This window comes from Arvicola amphibius, chromosome 3 (assembly GCF_903992535.2).
Source record: "Arvicola amphibius chromosome 3, mArvAmp1.2, whole genome shotgun sequence".
NCBI lineage: Eukaryota > Metazoa > Chordata > Mammalia > Rodentia > Cricetidae > Arvicola > Arvicola amphibius.
Window position 1 is genome coordinate 174,812,810 of NC_052049.1, and position 20,239 is coordinate 174,833,048.

Here is a 20,239-nt window from a genome sequence, read left to right on the forward strand (position 1 = left end):
AACGTATTTTTAGTGCAGTTTTGGTTTTTTTTTCTTTTTGTTTTTTGAGACAGGGTTTCTCTGTAGCTTTGGAGCCTGTCCTGGAACTAGCTCTTGTAGACCAGGCTGGCCTCGAACTCACAGAGATCCACCTGCCTCTGCCTCTGAAATGCTGGGATTAAAGGCATTCGCTACCACTGCCCAGTCCAAGAGAACTGAGTTCTAAGATCCCTGAAAGTTATGCTCAGATCTCTATGCGTGTGCAGTGTCTTGAGCATGAACACACAGAAACATAGGTTAAAATAACCTTTATGAGGGTGCCACTCAGTTTTGATCCCAGCACTTGGAAAGCAGAGGCAGGAGATCTCTGTGAGTTCGAGGCCCTCCTGGTCTACAGAGTGAGTTCCAGGACTGTCAGGGTTACATAGTGAGAAGCTTTGTTTTGTTTTTGTTTCAAGGCAAGGCTTCTCTGGCAGTCCTGGGACTCACTCTGTAAACCAGGCTGGCCTCAAACTCACAGAGATCTCTGCCTCCTGAGTGTTGGGATCAAATGTGTGCACCACCACTACCTGGCTGTGAGACCTTATTAAAACAACAGCCTGGCCAGGCAGTAGTGGTGCACACCCTTAACTGCAGCACTCGGGAGGCAGAGGCAGGTGGATCTCTGTGAGTTCGAGGCCAGCCTGGTCTACATGAACTACTTCCAGGGCATCCAGGGCTACACAGAGAAACCCTGTCTCAAAAAACCAAAGGCCTGGTATACAGAGCGAGTTCCAGGAAGGCCCCTAAAGCTACAGACAGAGAAACTCTGTCCTGAATAACAAAACCAAGCAAACAAACAAACAAAACAAAACAAATAAAAAACAAACAAAACAACAAAACAAAAACAAACCCTGTCTCAAAAAAACCAAAACAACAAAAGTAAACCCAAGTAACAAAAAACCGATAAAAGAATGATTGCAACAGTGCCCATAAACCTCAAAATAATATAAGTAAAAGTCAGACATGAAAGAGCACATATTACATAGTTCTATTTATATAAAATCTTAAAAAACGCAGATGTTTCTATGGTGACAAAACGGTGCAGACAATTGCAGTGTACATTTTCAGTCCCAGCACTTGGGGTGGAGGCAAGACATTCAGAAGGTCAAGGTCTTTGTCACTACAGAGCAAGTTTGGGGTCAGCCTGGGATACCTGAGACCTTGTCTCAAATGAAGTCAGCAGCAGGAAGTCTGGCATGGAGGCACAAGCCTGAAATCCCAGCACTCGAGTAGGTAGGAAGATCAGTGCAAGTTCAAAGCCATCCTGGCCTACACAATGAGTTCCAGATTATCCAGGACTTCACAGTAAGATCCCATCTCAAAACGCAAGCAAAACCCATAACCATATGTAACATATGGAAGGCCCTGAGTTCCATCATTTGTACAGGAAAAAGTAACATGAGTCCTGATATCCTAGAACCTGGAAAGCAAAGGTAGGTGGATCAGGAATTGGAGACCAGCATGGGTTATGTAGTCAGTTCCTGGAAAATCTGAAATGCAGAATGGAAAAACCCTGTCTCAAAAAAAAAAAAAAAAAAAAAAAAAAAAAAAAAAAAAAAACCAAACAAAGAAACAAACAAAAAAAAAACCCAGTTAGTTAGACCTAATGACTTGAAACTACAGTCCCAGGGCTTGGGACACTGAGGCAGTAATATTTTGCTGTAAGTTCCAAAGAAATTTGGGCTACAGATTAAGAACCTAAAAACCAATAAATGATTAAAAATTAAAAATAAAGATAAAGCTGGCCTGGTTCAGGCATCACAAGTATTTCCATGTGACATGAAGTAAGTTCAAGGCAAGTCTAAGTAACTGTCACAAGTAAAAATAAAAGAACTGGAGCAGAAGTAGCAGAGTGCTTTGCTTAACATGCAGTGAGACCTGTGTTTGATTCCCACAAATATGATGATGTTGATAAATTATTGTAACGTTACAGATAGAAGCATGGTGGTGCATGTCTAAAATTCCAGCATCCAGAGGCAAAGACAGGTGAATCAGGATGTTAAAGCCATCCTGTTATAAAATATTATTTTAACTAGGCAAAGGTGTGTTATATTTGTTTATGCTGCATTTGTTTAGTGACGTGAGGATGTGTTTAATTATGTAAAGATGTGTTGCTGTTTCACCTTGCCTGCCTAAGGCACTTGATTGGTCTAATAAAAAGCTGAACAGCCAATAGCTAGGCAGGAGAAAGGACAGGTGGGGCTAGTGGGCAGAGAGAATAAATAGGAAAAATCTAGGCTTGAGAAAAATGAACCACTTGGGCCAGAAGCCAGGTAACCAGGAGCCAGACAAATGAGAAGCAGTGAGAGTAAGATATATAGAAGGAAAGAAAAGGAAAAAGCCCCGATGCAAAACATAGAGAGAGATGGGTTAATTTAAATTTAAAAAGCTACCCTGGGGGGCAGTGGTGGCATAGGCCTTTAATCCCTGCACTCTGGAGGCAGAGGCAGGTGGATCTTTGTGAGTTCAAGGCCAGCCTGGTCTACAAGAGCTAGTTCCAGGACAGCCAGGACTATTAGCACAGAAAAACTCTGTCTTGGATGGAGGGTAGGAAAACACAACAACAAAAACTTACTTCCCTTCCAAAAAAACGTTAGCCAGAAACAAGCCTGAACTAGGCTGAACATTTAAAGCTAATAAAAAGTCTCTGTGTCATGATTTGGGAGCTGTTTGGTGAGTTGGTGGCCCTAAAGAAACAGCTTCCTTACTCATCCTCAGCTACAAAGTCAGGCTAGTGCCAGTCTAGGCTTTATGAGACTCTATCTCAAAATGAAACAACAAATTACAGAGTTCAAGTCCTCCTCCTCCATCTCTGATACCATTCCTCTTTCTCTTCCCCAACTTTCTTCTATCCTGAACTTGTTAATTACCAGTCTTTTGCATGTTTTATATTCTGATTCCACATGCTTGTCCATAAGTAATATGTAGCATTGTTTGAGGCAGCAGCTACATGGGCTACATGCCCAGGGCGGTCTGGCACTCACTCACTAGGTAGCCCAGGCTAGCTTCAACTTCACCTTGTAGCCAAGACTGACTTTAAACCTCTGATTCTCCTTCCTCCACCTCCAAAGTGATGAAATTACAAATGTGCCACCTGGCTTAAGATTTCTGGTTATATGTTTAGGATGGGATCTCACTGTCAATTCCATGAGGTCTAGCGTCACCAGACACAAGTCTGTGGACAAAACCTGTAGGGGATTATCTCGATTAGATTTTACTGAGGTGAGGACAGACAGACAGACTATCCCCTGGGCTGGCAACCTAAAAAGTATAAAAAGGAGGAAATACACTGAGCACAGAACTCATTACCACCTTCTCTCTTCCTCTTTTGCTCTTTTTTTTTCTGACAATTATCTATTTAGTGTTAGGTAGGGAGTTGTGCATACTGTGCAGAGAGATCAGAGGACAATCCATAGGAGCTGCTTGTCTCCTCCCACCACGTGGGTCCTGGGGATTGATCTCAGGTCTCAAACTTGACAGAGCTAGTCCTGGAACTAGCTCTTGTAGACCAGGCTGGCCTCACAGAGATCCTCCTGCCTCTGCCTCCCGAGTGCTGGGATTAAACACATACACCACCAGTTTAACTCTTACATCTTAAATTAACCCATTTCTATTCATCTGTGTATCAACCACGAGGCTGTGGCTTACCAATAAGGTTCCTGCAGGCGTCTTTCTCCTTTGGTAGCTACATGGCGTCTCCTTTACTCCATCTACTCTCTCTATATATCTCTGTTCAGATTTCCCACCTGACTTTATTCTGCTCTGCCATAGGCTGAAACAGGTTCTTTATTAACCAATGATGACAAAACATATTCATAGCATATAGAAGGGAATCCCACATCATCCTTTGGGTATATACTCAACAGTGGAATTATTGGGTCTTGAGGTAGATTGTTTAATTTTCTGAGAAATCGCCATACTGATTTCCAAAGTTGCTGTACAAGTTTGCATTCTCACCAGCAATGGAGGAGTGTTCTCCTTACTTCACTTCCTCTCCAGCTCTTCAGCATAAACTGTCATCAATGTTTTTTATCTTGGCCATTCTGACAGGGGAAGATGGAATCTCAGAGTTGTTTTTATTTGCATTTCTCTGATGGATAAGGATGTAAAGCAATTCCTTAAGTATCTTTCAACCATTTGAGATTCCTCTGTTAAGATTTCTTTGTTTAGATCTGTATCCCATTTTTTATTGGATTATTTGTTCTTTTGATGTCAAGTTTCTTGAGTTCTTTGTATATTTTGGAGATCAGTCCTCTGTCCGATGTGGGGTTGGTAAAAATCTCTGCCCAATATGTAGGCTGTCATTTTGTCTTGTTTACCATGTTCTTTGCATTACAGAAGCTACTCAGTTTAAGGAGGTCCCATTTATTAATTGTTGCTCTCCGTGTCTGTGCTACTGGGGTTATATTTAGGCAGTGGTCTCTTGTGCCAATGCATTCAAGTGTACATCAAGAGTAGCCAGTACCTTAACCACTGAGCCCCAGTCTCTGCTCCTTGACTGGCTGAACAGTCAACTACCACAAGCCCCTGCTGTTGTGACTTCCTAGTTGTAATGAATTATGAGACAAAATAAACCCAATATCCCTTGAGTCAGGGTATCTTATCAAAATAACAGGAAAGTAACTGAGATGAACCCCAAATCTGAATCTGAAGACAATTCTGTAACATTTCATGCCCATGCATTTCTAGTACAGGATAGGAGAGGTATATCATTACTATGAATCATTTTATATTGACGTGCGAGAAACCCTGGGATAGACTTTCTGACAACAACACAGCAACGTTTGTTATCTGTTGTTGAACTTTGTTTTTTCGTTTGCTTGCTTGTTTGTTTTAATTTGTGTGGAAACCCGCAGATTTGACTCCATTCCATCTTGACTTAAGGTTCAAACCTATTCTTGATCCTCAAGGCAAGATAATTGGAAGGCTGATCTAAGGCATGGTCATTGGATGTTCTGAGAATTTGGAATTAATTACCCTTGCTTGATCCTTGTGTCATGATATGGAAGGATTTTGCCCTCCCTTTCTTCTTGGGGTATATAGGGGTTATGAGAAATAAATTTGGGCAGATACAGTATTCACTGGATGCCCTCCCAACACTATCTTCTGTCTCTTGTCTATTTCTTTCCTCAATTCATACTCCCCCTTTGAAGCACATTTGAATAGGTCAACTTTGTTTCTGACAAATTTGAGAGTAGAGAGAGATGGCTCAGCAGTTAAGAGCACTAATTGCTCTTCTAGAGGACCCAGGGTCAGTTCCCAGCACCTACATGAAAACTTATAACCTTCTGTATGTTCAGTTCCAGGGAAATTCAAAACTCTCTTCTGGTGTCTATGGGTACTGTATGAATGTGGTACTCATAACACACACATGAAGACAAACACTCATTCACATAAAATAAAATGCAATTGGAGGTTTCACTCTTGCCCATCAGTTCCTGAATAACCACTCAGAAGCTTAATATTACTTATAAATGTTTGACTGATGGCTCAGGCTTATTACTAGCTAGCTCTTACATCTTAAATTAATCCATTTTTATGCATCTATGTGTTGTCACATGGCCATGGCGTTACCTCATTTTCTACATGTCTCGCTTCCTCAGTGGCTGGACGGTGTCTCCCAGACTTTGCCCCTCTTCACCTATCTCTATGTTTGGATTTCCCATCTGGTTCTACCCTGCCTTGCCATTGGCCAAAGCAGATTTATTTATCAACCAGTGAGAGCAACACATATTCACAGCATACAGAAAGATATCCCATATCAATAAAATAATCTTTTTTCTTCTCTTTCTGTCCTACCTCACCTAGCTCTTTTTTTCCCTGACCTTGCAGTTGAACTTCTATTGGAACCTTTCTGGATAGCCAGCTTCTTTTGGTAAAAAGAAAAGGATAAACTGCTCATTCCCCTGTTATAGATAAAACAGAAAGTATATAATTGGCCCAAATCAATGCCAAATTTCTTCTCCCTCATGTAAGCCCTATGGCATTCACTTGGCAAATACCTTTAATCCCAGCATTGGGGGCTGGGCCGGGTAGCAGAGGCAGGCAGATCTCTGTGACTTCAAGACCAGCCTGGTCTACAGAGCAAGTTCCAGGACAGCCAGGAATACACACAGAGAAACTGTCTTGAAACACAAAACAAGACAAAGAAAAATGGCATTCCTAGTCACATAAAACCTGGCATAAGTAGGCAAAGCTTGAATATGAGGCAGGGATTTTTCCTAAGAGCAATCAACTCTCTGATATTTTTTCTGGCTTCATAGAATGCTTTCTAAATTGATGGCCCTAGCAGTATTGTTATGGAGTCTTTAAGACAGTGTTTGCCTCTAACGTGGTCTTTAATGTTTCACTGACTGTGAGTTCGTAGGCTCTACTGTGGAGCTCTGCGTGTTTGCATAAAGACTCCCAGGACCCTAATGGCCAGAGCTGGATTTCTCTCAGCAGAACAGTCAGACGAAAGAGCGTGAGGCTGGGTCCCACAGATGCATTGTGCAGTCACAGCCTCCTTTTGTTACTAAGCAACAAAAAGCTGACCTCTTGAGGTTCTCTCTTCTCAGATGTAGCATCAAAAAGACAAGAGGAAAGTTTCCCCTTTGGCTGTCTTCGTGGAAGGATGCAAACTGCATTAATCGGCTCCTGGGTAAGAGTTAATCCTGGCCCTCCGGCCAGCAGGAAGACAAAGTGAGGCACCAACTGTATCAGCATCCTTATCTGGGTAGACAGAGGCCTTGAGCTGCCCTCTCTCCCTCCATATCTCCACACCCCTGAAAGTTGCCTTGCTCCCTGCTCTCTTGCTAACCAGCCGAGACTCTGAGCTTATAGCATTCAGTTCTTCATTGTTCTTTCCAAGCTTCATTAAACCTTCAGGATTAATTGTTCTCTAATTAGCAACATCAGGATATCAATATTTTTATTTATTTCCTGGGCGCATCCCCCCCGGAACACAGTGAATGGTGATGAACTCAAATATTGCTAAACTGAGTATGGAGTGAAGGGAGCCCACACATAGTGCAGGACCAGGTAGACAGTTAAGGTGCAAATCTTCAGTGAAATGGAAGGAGACATCAAGAGCCCACTGTTGGGCTGGAGGCCAGCCTCAAGCCAACTCCCTCTGCTTAGGGTTATGTATATGGAGGACTCTGATCTCCAAAAGGACTCAATACAAAAGGGTTGGGTCCTAGAGAGTCCACCTAATAATATCAGCACAGAACAGTCCTTCCACAGAAACTTACTCTTTAAAAATGAACTTTTGTTCTTCTATGTGTATGAATGTTTTCTCTGTATATATGTCTGTGTGCCTGGTGCCCAAGGAGGCCAGGAGATGGCATCAGATTCCCTACAACTAGGAATATAGATGCCAGTGAGCTACCATTGGATGCTGGTGATCAAACTTAGATTCTCTGGAAGAGCAACCAGTGTTCTTAACTACTGAACTCTCCAGCACTAAAATAAATGCTTTTATTCTTTGGCCATATAATACATATATGTAAATGTATTTGGTCATTTTTACCTCCCCTCCCCCTCTCATCCCATTCTGACTACAACTGACCCCCTTATATTTCCAACACAGCTCCTTCTACTCTCTTGTCCTTTGCTTATTTTTTTTATTTTTTGAGACACAGTCTTCCACTGTAGCTCAGGCTGGCCTGGCACTTTCTATGTAGCTCAGTATAGCCCTAAATTCACAGTACCCTCCCACCTCAGATGTAGCCACTGCTTAGATTACAGGCATGAGCCACCATGCCCGCTGACAAGCACTCATTTCTGGTTTTCACTAGTACTTTCCTCTGGCTGTATCTGGAAGGGTCTCTATTGGTTATATTCTCTGTTGGGAAGGTCTTACTGGAGTAACCCATGTCCAGAGGTGCTCATTGTTGCCCCAGAATAGCAGAGTATATGGCAAATGAGTGTCTACAGTCTTGCCAGTAGGTTAAAAGAAAAATCTATGGATTCTTGGTTTTCAGGACCATTGACCCATTATTGATATTGTGGGGAGAGAAACAAAGGGGACATGCTTTCAGATCTAAAGGAAGCACCACCCCACTCAACAGTAGCTTTACCTACAGAAATATAGTCTGGCACACACCTTTAATCCCAGCACTTGGAAGGCAGAAGCAGGTGAATCTCTATGAGTTCAAGGCTAGCCTGGTCTACAGAGTGAGCTCCGGCAGGACAGCCAAGGTTGTTACACAGAAAAACCCTGTCTAAGAAAGAAAGAAAGAAAGAAAGAAAGAAAGAAAGAAAGAAAGAAAGAAAGAAAGAAAGAAAGAAAGAAAGAAAAGAAGAGTATGCTCTGACTAGACAATGCCCTTTCCCTTCCACACACACATAGCTCACATAGATCAACACGCTGAAACCATTTGTACCAATGAAGGATGTGGACAACTCTGTGCTGGCCCCAAACCAGGAGTATTGTTCCTCTACAAATTCTAATGTCAAAAACTGGAGGAGTTCCTGACATTAGATTTCTTGGAAGTGTGGTGTAGAGATTTAAATGGACTTTACCATCATTCACCCCTAACTTGTTTCAGCACAACAGTGGCTTCTACGGGCACTACCGGGGTCAGGTCAAGAGTGAGAGCGCTGGAGAGTACCGCCTTGCAGCCAAGCCCCCTCCTCCAGCAGTGTTCCTGCAGAGATGTGAGGTACAGGGCATCCCTGAGGGCAGTGGGAAGGAGAGGGCTATCCCTGCCTCTCTCTCTCTTTTTGTTTTTGGGGTTTTTGTTTGTTGGTTTCTCTGTAGTTTTTTTGTTTTGTTTTGTTTTTGTTTTTTGTTTGTTTGTTTGAGCCTGTCCTGGAGCTAGCTCTTGTAGACCAGGCCGACCTCAGAATCACAGAGATCCACCTGCTTCTGCCTCACAAGTGCTGGGATTAAAGGCGTGTGCCACCACCACCCAGGTCTATCCCTGCCTCTTATGAGGTCCCAAGAGTGTCATCTCAGCCCTGACACGACAGGCAGCTGGGAACAGCCTACCCCTGGGACAACAGGAGGTCTGGACCCTTGTCCTTGATTGAGGTCAGATCTCTACCAAAAGGGTAGAAAAGAGTAGGTACCAAAGTAGGCAGCTTTGTTTATGGGTCCTTCTGGATAGGAGAAGGTTCTAAGCCAAGTTAGGGTGGGTAGCAATGAGGAATAGAACCTTCAAAATCAAGGAAGCAAATCTTGAATTTTGCTGAATTTCCCTTAATTTCAGATTTTTTGAGGCCACAAAAATCCATGACCAGCCTCCCAGGCCAAGGACTTGGGCATAAGCAGGAAGCCTCCTCGTGGGCAGGTGGTGGCTAGTATCAGCCGGCATACTTGGCCTGGGAGGACTGGGAGGACAGGTGGCTTAGAAGAGCAGAAATGGAATTTAAGAGCTGAGGAGGAGGATGCAGCTCTAGCCCTCCACCATTTTCATGCCTGTAGACAAGGAGAAGCTGAGATGTGTACACCAGTCAGGGTCGCAGCACTGAAAAGCACCCTCAAAATAGGAAAACTCAGCGGTGTTTGCTTACAAAAAACAGCAGGTATGGAGGCCTAAGAAAAGATGATCTCACAAGATTTTGTTTTGGAGGGAGGATAGTAATTAAAACAAGGTCTCATTCTGTAGCCCAGGCTGGCCTAATTCATCATGTATCTCAGGTTGGCTTTGAACACATAATAATCATTCTGCTCCAGTGTCTCAAATCTAGAATTACACCTGTGAGCCAGCGCATCCAGCTAGTGCCACTGTTTAACAGCCAAGTGTCTGGCTTGGTTGTACATGTCTGTAATCTTAGCTACATAGCAATACCCTGTCTCAAACACGTAGGTTGCAGGTATAACTCAGTAGCTCAGTAGTCAGGTAGTGTCTGTCTAGTGACCACGAAGCCATGGATTTGATCCAGAGCATTGAATAGACAAGGCACGTGCCCATAATCTCAGCACACAGGAGGATCATGTATTCAAAGTTTTCCTCAACTTTATAGTGTGTTTGAGTCCAGACCCTGTCTCAAAACAAAACTGAGCAAACAAACAAAAAGACTGGCAAATGGCCTTTACTGTTATCCCAGAAGGGTCGGAAGAGATCTTTCAAAAGAGGCAACATGGATTCTAGAATCCAGAAGAGAAAGGTGTGCAGGGAGGAGCCCCAAAAGAATCAAGGCTCCTGAGAACAGAAACATAGTTGGCAGAGAGCAAAAGGGGACAAGAAATATCTCCCTATCTTTCTGTCTCCTCCCTGGATTTCCCAGTGTTCATAGTAATGTACATACTCACTCTGCCTTCTAAACAAGGATGGGGAAGAGGAAAGAAACACATCCCACCCACTGAAGCTTCTTGTTCCCCAGCTTTTGCCAGGTCCTCTGGGATCGGCCATCTGGGTTCTTTAGGAACTGCTTTCTCAGGCTGACAGCTGGATCTTGGAGGTTGCCATGTTTCTTAGCATTCTTAGCATTTCCAGTTGGAAGGACTTATTGTCAATATTTACAAAACTAGGTCCAAACGCAGCTTCTGATTGCCCATCAGCACCCTCCTTCCTTTTGAAACCTGGGTGTGGTGGCATACACCTGCCATCCCAGCACTTAGGAGGTAAATTCAGGAAGGTCAGGAGTTCAAAGGTAGCCTTGCTACATAATGAGCCAAATAGAGAGAAAGAAAACACGTGAGCTGGTAGTACAGAGGCAGAAGCAATCCAGAACCTTGCTGCTGGATTTCAACGCTTTCCTTCGGACAGCACTCATCCCAGAGAGCAAGCATCCTCTTGATTTGTTAAACCTGCACTTCAGGAACAGACAGGAGACATGTTTTGGCAGATGGGCCAACTGAAGACTTGAGACATTTTCTAGTATTATCAAATGCCCCAAGCAGCTTGATCTGTATGTATTGGCGCTTGATTGAATAAATGTCAAGTCTCGTGGCTCTTTCTCAATCTAAGCCTATTTTAATTAATAGGGCTGCCCAGGGAATGTGCGCATTTTACTTCCCGTTGGCTGAGAGGCGCCAGCTTCAGCAGGATGATTGCAGCTCGAGTTGTTTGTTTAAAAGCCTTCCTGAGATGCAGCAATGCTTTTCTCTGGGTTAGAGCAGGTGAAAATTTCATCTATGACATTAGGGTATGGGGAAAAAAATTTCTTTTATTTTCCTTTGAAACCAGATGGATTTATTCTAGCCTTTACCTGCCTGGCACTTGGGAACTGTAATATCAGTCCTGTTTGTTCCTAAAGTCAGACAAGAAGAGTCACAGATACTCTTGGACGCAGCAGGTCCTTTGGCTGCAGTGCTGTGTCCCTGTCCCACCCCATGCACTGTCTCCATTCGACTCAGACCCCCACTGACTTGACATTGTCCAGTTTCCCCAGGACCCTTGGCTCTCCCACATGTAAACACTGCCTCTTCCCAGCGGAACCTATCTTTCTTCCTAAGGCCTCTTAATCAAGACTTCTGTCTCTAGTCCCACGTGCTCAGATACCACGGGCCCCTCAAGAGAAGAGAAGCCTAAATGGTTGAGAGACAAAAAACGCAGCTGATGCTTCTTGCGAAGGGCAAGAATACCCAGAGCTGCCTGGGCGGAGAGGAAATGACTCCCTTCTCACCAGGCTCCCACAGTTGTGAGCGAGCGAAACTGGAATCAGTGGGAGTCGAGAGATTATCCTGCCACTGCAGGGATAATGAGTTCCAGAGCCAGAGCTGTCTGCAACAACAGAGGCGTCCGTTCTGGGCTGTGTGTGACTCTACTGCTAAAAACAGAGATGGGAGAAACCTAGAGGCAAGATGAAGCTTGTCCTGGGCTTTCAGGATGTCATCTTTTTGTGCGTGTATTTGTGTGCACATGTATATGTATGTGTGTGTATATATATATATATATATATATATATATATATATATATGGATGTCGTCGTATCCACCTTGAGACAGGGATTTCTCTAGGACTTGGGATTTGCTAATTCAACTAACCTGGCTGGCCAACAAGTCCCAAGGAATCTTTCTGTGTCTGCTTTCCCAAGCCTGAGGTTACAAGGGTGCACCACCATACCCAACTTCTTATGTGGGTTCTGGGGATGGAACTTAGATCCTCATGTGTGCAGAGCAAGCACTTCGAGGACTGATCTAGCTTCACAGAATCCACTCCTCCACACCTATTTATTTATTCTTTAAGACTGGCCCAGGCTGGTTTTGAATTCCCTGTGTAGATGAGGATGAACTTGTTGTTGTTGTTTGGGAGAGAGGGTCTTTAATCATTTGGAACTGAAAATGGCCTTGAATTTCTGGCCATCTTGCCTCTACCTCCCAAGTGCTGATATTATAGGAATGTGACATCACTTGCATTGTAACGAGACTTTTTCTGTCCTGCCAGCCAACTCCTAAATAATGACACAAAGACTTCTTATTAATTATGAAGCTTGGCCTATAGCTTAGGCTTGTTTCTAACTAGTTCTTATAACTTAAATTAACCCATTTATATTAATCTACTATGACATGGCATAACCTTTCTTCCTCTCTTACTTTCTGTTCCCTCCCTCCTTCTGGTGTTTCCTGCATGCCTAGATTCCTACTCATCTTCCTTTCTCTCCCTAGAAATCCCACCTTTATCTCCTATCTATTGTCATTCAGCTTTTTATTACAACAACCACAGCAATACATCTTCACACAGTGTACAAGTGTCCCAAAACATTTCCACTTTTCTGTCTAAATGAAAAGGAAAGGTTTTAACTCTAACATAGCAAAACTATATACAATAAGAACAATTATCAGGTATGAATTACATTCACAATGCCCAGTCCATTCGTATTGGAAAATTCAAAGAAAACACTCCGTTATCTATCCTGTCTTGATTAGTACAAACTTTTATACCTGATTTACTTTCTATCAAAACTAAGAAAATCTGTAATAAATATCTAATCTTCAGCCCCATCACAGACTCAAGAAGGATATAATATTACCTGATTAAATAGGAAGGAGCAGGGCAAGCAACTTCCAAAACTAAGAAACAACAGAGATAACTGGCTGCTTGGACAATCACCAAAGGTTTCTTTGCAATATTAGAGTATACATCTTTGGCTTATAGGCCTTGATTATCTGACAGGCTTTTTGGAGAAGCAGGAATTTTGAAGGGCTATCCTATCTTGTCTTGGCAAAGTTTGGCAGTTTTGTGTTTTGCTTGGCCTATTTGGACACCATACTTTTAGCAGTGGAGGTAAGGGCAGTTTCTTGCCCAGTGGTTAACTTTGCCACAGCAAAAGCAAACTCCTAACCCATCATCTTTTTTTTTGAAGTAGATTTGTTGCTGCCAGGAGCAGACACATCTCATTGTCATGAAAAAGCCTTATTTTATTAAACATCTTAAATGCCATACTTTATAGCTCTATGAAGTGTTTGAAGACCATTTATCTAGCTAAAATATAGCAGCTCTATTTGACCGGGAAAACATATGTAACATGACTATAAGTTTAATTGTCATAGATGACATAGATGACTAACCTGTATTTCTTTATTATTTAAATTGCTTTCAAAGACTAAAACTTTACATTATTTTTTCAAATTCTTTTTTTAATAATTTATTTTTATTTTATGTGCATTGGTGTTTTGCCTGTGTGTATGTCTGTGTGATGGTGTATATTGGTGTGGTAGGTCCTTCTGTCTATGTGTTGATTTTATTGATTAATGAATAAAGAAAACTGTAGCATGGGAGGAGGAAGGCAGAGTCAGAGAGAAGTCATGGATCCACCGCCTGAGACAGACGCTGGAAATTTTAGCTGGTAAGCCACAGCCTCATGGCTATACACAGAATAATAAAGATGGGTTAGTTTAGGATATGAGTTTAGCCAGAAATAGCTTAAGCTATTGGCCAAACAGTATTGCAAATAAATGGTTTTCTGAGTGGTTATTTTGTGGCTGGGTAGCCGGGACGAACAAGCAACCCTTCCCCCAACAGCATATATAAATTGGTTTAATTCAGCAGTTCCTCCCATAATCCAATGTCTTTCAGCAGCTGCCATTTGTTCAACATTCAAAAAACTGAAAGTCAACAAAGCACCATACAGAATCTAGATGGATTGTGTATTTCCCATCTTTATGTGGCTTTTTTTCTTTATATTACTTTACTCTCTCTTTAAAGACTTTACTTCATTATTTTTAAACTATTTTTTTCCTATGACTATCTATACCCATTTTTTACTGTATCTGTTTAAAGGTTTTCTTGGTCTGGACCACTTTACAATGTGCCTGCAGCCTTCTCTGATAACATGAAGAAACCTTAAACCTGCTTCTCGGCTCTGCATGTGGCACTGGCTGGCTCAAGCCTGCAAACATGGCTGGGAGCCATGTCTCTGTATGTTGTGGCCCACCTGAGAGACTGTGGGACTAGGAAGCTGTGTCTGGTTCCATGTTTGTGTGTTTCAAACTTTTTTAAAAAGCTTCCTCAGGTCCTATGTGTAATACTTGCCCCCATGTTGGATACCATATTTAATGAGTCTTTTTCTGTCCCACCAACCAGCTCTCAAATAATGATATAAAGACTTCTTATTAATTATGAAAGTTGGCCTATAGCTTAGGCTTGTTCTGAACTAGCTCTTATAACTTGAATTAACCCATTTATACTAATCTACCGTCACATGGCATTACCTCTCATGCACCTCCTGTTTTCTCTCTGTGTCTCCTGGCATTTCCTGTGTGCCTAGATTCCTCCTCCTCTTTCTTTCTCTTCCAGAAATTCTACCCGTACTTTCTGCTTAGCTATTGGCTGTTCAGCTTTTTATCACAGCAACACATCTTCACAGAGCTTACAAATATCCCACAGCATCCCACTTTATGCACTGGTGAGACAACCCTAGAGGCTTGTGCATGACGGGCACACACTCTACTAACTGAACTGCACCCAGTTCAACCTTGAACTTACAATCCAGCTACTTCCTTTGTTTTAGGATTACAGGGGTATGCAACAATGCCTGGTGACATTTGTTTATTTACTTACTTCACACGTGTGGACACCTTTCATCTTACAGGCCTTAGATTTTTTTCACTGAAACAATTATACATCAATACATGCTTAAAAGAAATACTAGAGAACCCAATTGCAATTTGCCCAGTTTTCTCTTAACAGAAACATTTTACAACACTATAGCAATTAACATGATTGCAATTCACCAATCTCGTTGAAATTGCCATGTTTGTATTTGCATTGGTGTATATGTACTTGGATTTATAGAGCAGGTTCACATAGCCACCAGTAGAGTTAACTTTCTGACAAGCATCACCAAGAAACATGGTGTTGGCCTTTTACCAGCATACCTGCCTGCCTCCTGTGCCTCTGCTCCTTCCCAGTTCCTACCAACCTGCTTTCACTTCTAAAATTCTGTTGCTTGAAAATGCTTGGATAAGTGTCACGGTTCACGCTTAGAATTCTGCTACTAAGAAGGCGGAAGGCAGGAAGCCTGTGAATTCCAGGTCAGCCAGGCCTACACAGGGAGACCTTGTCTCAAAAGAAAAAAAAATCATCCAGGCATTGTGGCCTACCTCTATAATTCCAGCACTTAGGAGGCCGAGGTAGGAGGATGGCTACAAGTCTGAGGCTAGCCTAAGCTACACGGTGAGCCCAGGACAGTCTGAGCTGCAGTGTGAAATCCTGTCTCAACAAATCAGTGACTTACAGGGGAAAACTGCTGGGTAAGTGTAATGATACAGTATGCAACCTCGGAGGTTGGCTTTTCTGGCTCAGTGTAATTTCCTGGAGAGTCGTTCAAGGAGTTATGGCTATAAATAGCTCATTTCTCTTCATTACTAAGTAGTGTTCTATGGTTTGTATGGATTGGATTGTTTGAGCATTCGCTTTATTAAAGGGTATCTGAGCGGATTCCAATTTTGGCTCTTATAAATAAAGCTGCTATGAACATTTGTGCAGATCTTTGGGTGAGCATAAGTTTTCTTTTCTCTGGGATAAATGCCCAGAAGCTCGGTTGCTGGATCATATGATAGTGGCATCTTTAGTTTTTAAAGAAGCTGTCAAGCTGTTTTCCATTGTAACCTTGCCATTTTACATACCCACCAGCAGGGCATGAATGATCCAATTTCCCTGCTTTTCCACTAACACTTGGCATTGTCTCTATTTATAGTTTTAGCCATTCTGATACGTGGGTGATGAGGTTTTACTGTGATTTTGATCTGTGCTTCTCCAGTGTTTAATGATGTTAAGCATCTTTTTGTGTTCTTTGCCATCTGGATATTCTTTTTTTTCTTTCTGTGAAATATCTTCATGTAATTTGTCTATTTCTTATTAGACTTGTTTGTTATTTTACTATTGTAATGATATCATTCTTTATATTTTCTAGATTCTAGTCCTTCTTGGGGATGTGGTTTGCAAGTATATTTTCCCCTGTCTGTAGCTTGCTTTCCATCTTCTTATGGATTTTCATAGGAAAATCTTTTTGGGAGATAGGGTCTCCCTGTGTGGACCAGGCTGACTTTGAACTAGTGATCGACCTCCTACCTCAGCCTCCTAAATGCTGGATGACTGTCGTGTCTGACACAATTTTTTTAGATATTTATTTTTATGGGTGTAGTGTGTGCCTGTATGGTTTCCTGTGCACCAAGTGTGTGCAGGAGCTGGAAGAGTGTGCACCAAGTGTGTGCAGGAGCTGGAAGAGTGTGCACCAAGTGTGTGCAGGAGCTGGAAGAGTGTGCACCAAGTGTGTGCAGGAGCTGGAAGGGTCCAGAAGTGTTTGTCCCCCGGACCTGGAACCACAAGTGGTTGTGAGACACCTGATGGGAATGTGGTATCTGAACCTGGATCCTCTGCAAAAGCAGAAAGAACACTTAACCACTGAGACCTCTCTGTAGTCCCCAAGAACAGAAATATTTTAAGTCTGATAAGGTTTAGTTTTTAGTTTGTTTGGTTGGTTGGTTAGTTGGTTAGTTGGTTGATTGGTTTTTGTTTTTCTTTTCTTTTCTCTTTCTTTTTTTCTTTCAAAACAGGGTTTCTCTGTGTGACGGCTCTAGCTGTCCTGGAACTTTCTCTTGTAGACCAGACTGGCCTGGAACTAACAGAGATCCACCTGCCTCTGCCTCCTGAGTGCTGGGATTAAAGGCGTGTGCCACCACTGCCTGCTGATCTGCCTACTCCCACCTCCCACCTCCCACATGCTGGGATGACAGCCTTGCCCCCCACACTTACCTTACCTTTTCTTCTTTGACTTTGATTTTAGTGTCAAGTCTAAGAACCCTTTGCCTGGTCTGGTGTCTGAAGAGTTTCTCCTTTTTTTTCTTCTAAATAATCTTGATTTTTGGTTGGTTAATTATTAGTTGATTTGGGGGTTTGCAAGTGTGTTTATGTGTGTGCTGAACCCAGGCTTTGCACATGTAAAACCCACTCTCTACCACTGAGTTAAGGCCCCAGTTCCAAGAGTCCTGGGATTTTAGTGCCAATTTTTTATAAGAAATGCTGGCCAGCCGGGCGGTGGTGACGCACGCCTTTAATCCCAGCACTCGGGAGGCAGAGGCAGGCGGATCTCTGTGAGTTCGAGGCCAGCCTGGTCTACAAGAGCTAGTTCCAGGACAGGCTCTAAAAAAGCTGCAGAGAAACCCTGTCTCGAAAAAACCAAAAAAAGAAAAAAAAGAAAAGAAATGCTGGCCAGCTTCCTTCGAGTTATGCTGTCTGAAGATTACTTCCAGATATATAATAGCTGAGGTAGGAAGTGCCGAAAGGGTAGACAGTTATACCATAGGCTTCATTTGACTGAACCATCAATCTTTGGTGGAGCTAGTTTCTTTTCTCTCTCTCTCTCTCTCTCTCTCTCTCTCTCTCTCTCTCTCTCTCTCCTTTTCTCTGTTTTTTCTTCTAGTTCTGGGGGTAAAAATCCAGAGCCTCAGACCAGCTGGGCTAGCACTCTACCACTGAGATACCCCAAATTATTCATTTTATCTGAGCTTGTTGCTTGTTGCCAGTCCTTGCTGATAACGCCACCCCATCCATGGAGAGCTCACCAGTTCTAAGGAAGGAATCCTTGATGTGTTTAGAGAGACTAGTATGGCAGAAGTAGAGTCAGAGAGAAGGACCTGTGTCTTCCTGCTCTCATGATCACAGTCATGATTTTGGTTGTTACAAACATGAAAAGCTTTTTGCAGATTTTTGGCAAACAAGATGTGGCCTGGTTTATGTACAGGGGAATTTCTGGCTCATGAAAAGACGATAGACTGGGAGTGGAGATCTCTTGCGATATTTCAGGCAAGAGGTGATGGTGGTGATTTTGACTAGGACAAGCCAAGTACAGCCTTCCAGCACCTGGGAAGGATCTTCGTTCAACCTGGGCTGTATAGTGAATTCCAATTCTGCTTGGGCTGTGTAGCAAGACTTTTCACAACAACAAAAAGGAGGCTCAGCAGCTAAGAGCACTGGCTGCTCTTCCCGAGGTCCTGAGTTCAATTCCCAGCAGCCACATGGTGCCTTACAACATCTATAATGAGATCTGATGCCTCTAATATGCAGGTGTACATGCAGAGCGCTCATACATAAAATATAAACAAACACATAATTTAAAGAATTCAAGTGAGTGGCGGTGGCACACACCTTTAATCCCAGCAGAGGCAGAGGCAGAGGCAGGAGGATCTCTGTGAGTTCAGGGCCAGCCTGATCTACAGAGTGAGTTCCAGGACAGTCAAGGCTACACAGAGAAACCCTGTCTCGAAAAAAAAAATTAAAACAACAAACAAAAAATAATGGAGAGAAGACTCAAGTATTTGGATCTCGCTGTCAGGTGCCATGGCCTGAACTCTAGGGAAAATGAGTTCGGAGGTGATCCATCAGGGATGCGTTTCGAGATGCTCTGCCATGCCTTGTCACGACGATAAGGAGTTAGCAGCTGACTATTGAGCCTGGATCCAGCAAATGCCCTCAAATAGAGACAGACATAGTCACTTCCAGATGTCATTGAGGGCACAGAGCTTGGCTGTGCTGTCAGGGAGTGTGGGTGGAGGAGGAAGACTGAACCTAATCGTAGGGAACTTAGACTGAAAGCCCTCCACCAATGACAGTATGTCCTGGCAGACATCCACTGGTCCCAGAGCTTCTATTTAGGGCACTCTCAGGACGAGAGAGACGGGTGGGGTGAGGTACTGCTTTCATTCCTCTCTACCCTTTCAGGGTGCTGGCATTTTAGCAGTTTAGAAGTAGCCTTCCCCCACCCCCGCAAGGAAGCAGCATCTGCAGGAGCAGGTAAACATGCCCCCTCCCCTTACCTTCCTTCTCATCTTCTTTCAAGGAGCCAGCAAGGCAACACTTCTTCTCCAAGCACGACAACCGCACTTCCTTCGACAAAGTGAGTCCTGGAAAGAGGAAGGGGGAGGAGTCCCTGACTGACAGAGGATGGAGCTGGTAGGGTAGAGATACAACCTTTCAGAGAGCAAAGGTTTCTTAAATAAGCAGATCATCTATTTTCCCTAACCTTTCCCACGGCTAAATAACCCATCCCCCAGACAGAGGCAACTCTGCCTTGGTTTTCTTGGCTAGTTTCCCCAACAGTGTACAAATATCCCAGGGCGCCACCCAGGGGCTTCATGCTAAGGTAGATGGCATTACTGAGGCTGCAGGGTACAGGTTAGGAGGCGTGGGACAATGCCAGCATCACCGAACTGTCATGGGATTAGATGGGGCCCAAGCAAATCCTGGATGCCGAGACTGTGGGCCAAGGGCCCGTACCGTTGAGGAGGGCCCCTACTGCCTACTGCAGGGAATTGGAAGACGGAAAGACCTGGAACGCCTGTGGAAAAGACACACCTTCCTGCGTTGGGCACCCTGTGAGCTGGAACTGAGCCAGCAGCAGCCTCTGGAATCTTCCTACCAGATTGATTTCCCGTCAGGCACAGGACTCGCTAGGCTCCCCCAACGCCTCGTCCACTTTGTGCAGGTCCAGCCTCCCTATGCCAACACCACCTACCAGCACAACTTTTGCCGGCCATCCCGGGGTGACCATTGTGGTAGCGCCAAGGTAAGGCCCCAAGAGCCAGTCGCTGAAACGCTGCCTGACCTCCCAGGAATCCCGAGGCCCAAGCTGCTGCAGCACTACCTTCATGCTGGAGTTTCTGAGTGTTTAAATTGGTCCCAAGCATTAAACAGGATCAGCTGACATATCGGCCTATTTGTACTGACAGCCCAAGGTGTCTCAGGGGCCTATGATCAGCTCGCTACCAGGTCCTGTGTCTGGCTCCCATGGCATTTGTGCCAATGCTTGTGCGCTGGGCTGGAGAGAAGCTGTCCAGGGAGCCCTG

The 20,239-nt window shown here is 43.6% G+C and overlaps 1 protein-coding gene across 1 annotated transcript; it reads left to right on the top strand.

The window, feature by feature from the left end:
* Window positions 1-6,634: 6,634 nt before the first annotated feature.
* C3H3orf84 (chromosome 3 C3orf84 homolog) lies at window positions 6,635-20,097 on the top strand. The gene is made up of 4 exons (XM_038321226.1): window positions 6,635-6,661; window positions 8,553-8,666; window positions 19,234-19,290; window positions 19,681-20,097. Exons 1-4 carry the CDS (start codon window positions 6,635-6,637, stop codon window positions 20,095-20,097), a joined length of 615 nt encoding a protein of 204 aa, XP_038177154.1.
* Window positions 20,098-20,239: the final 142 nt, after the last annotated feature.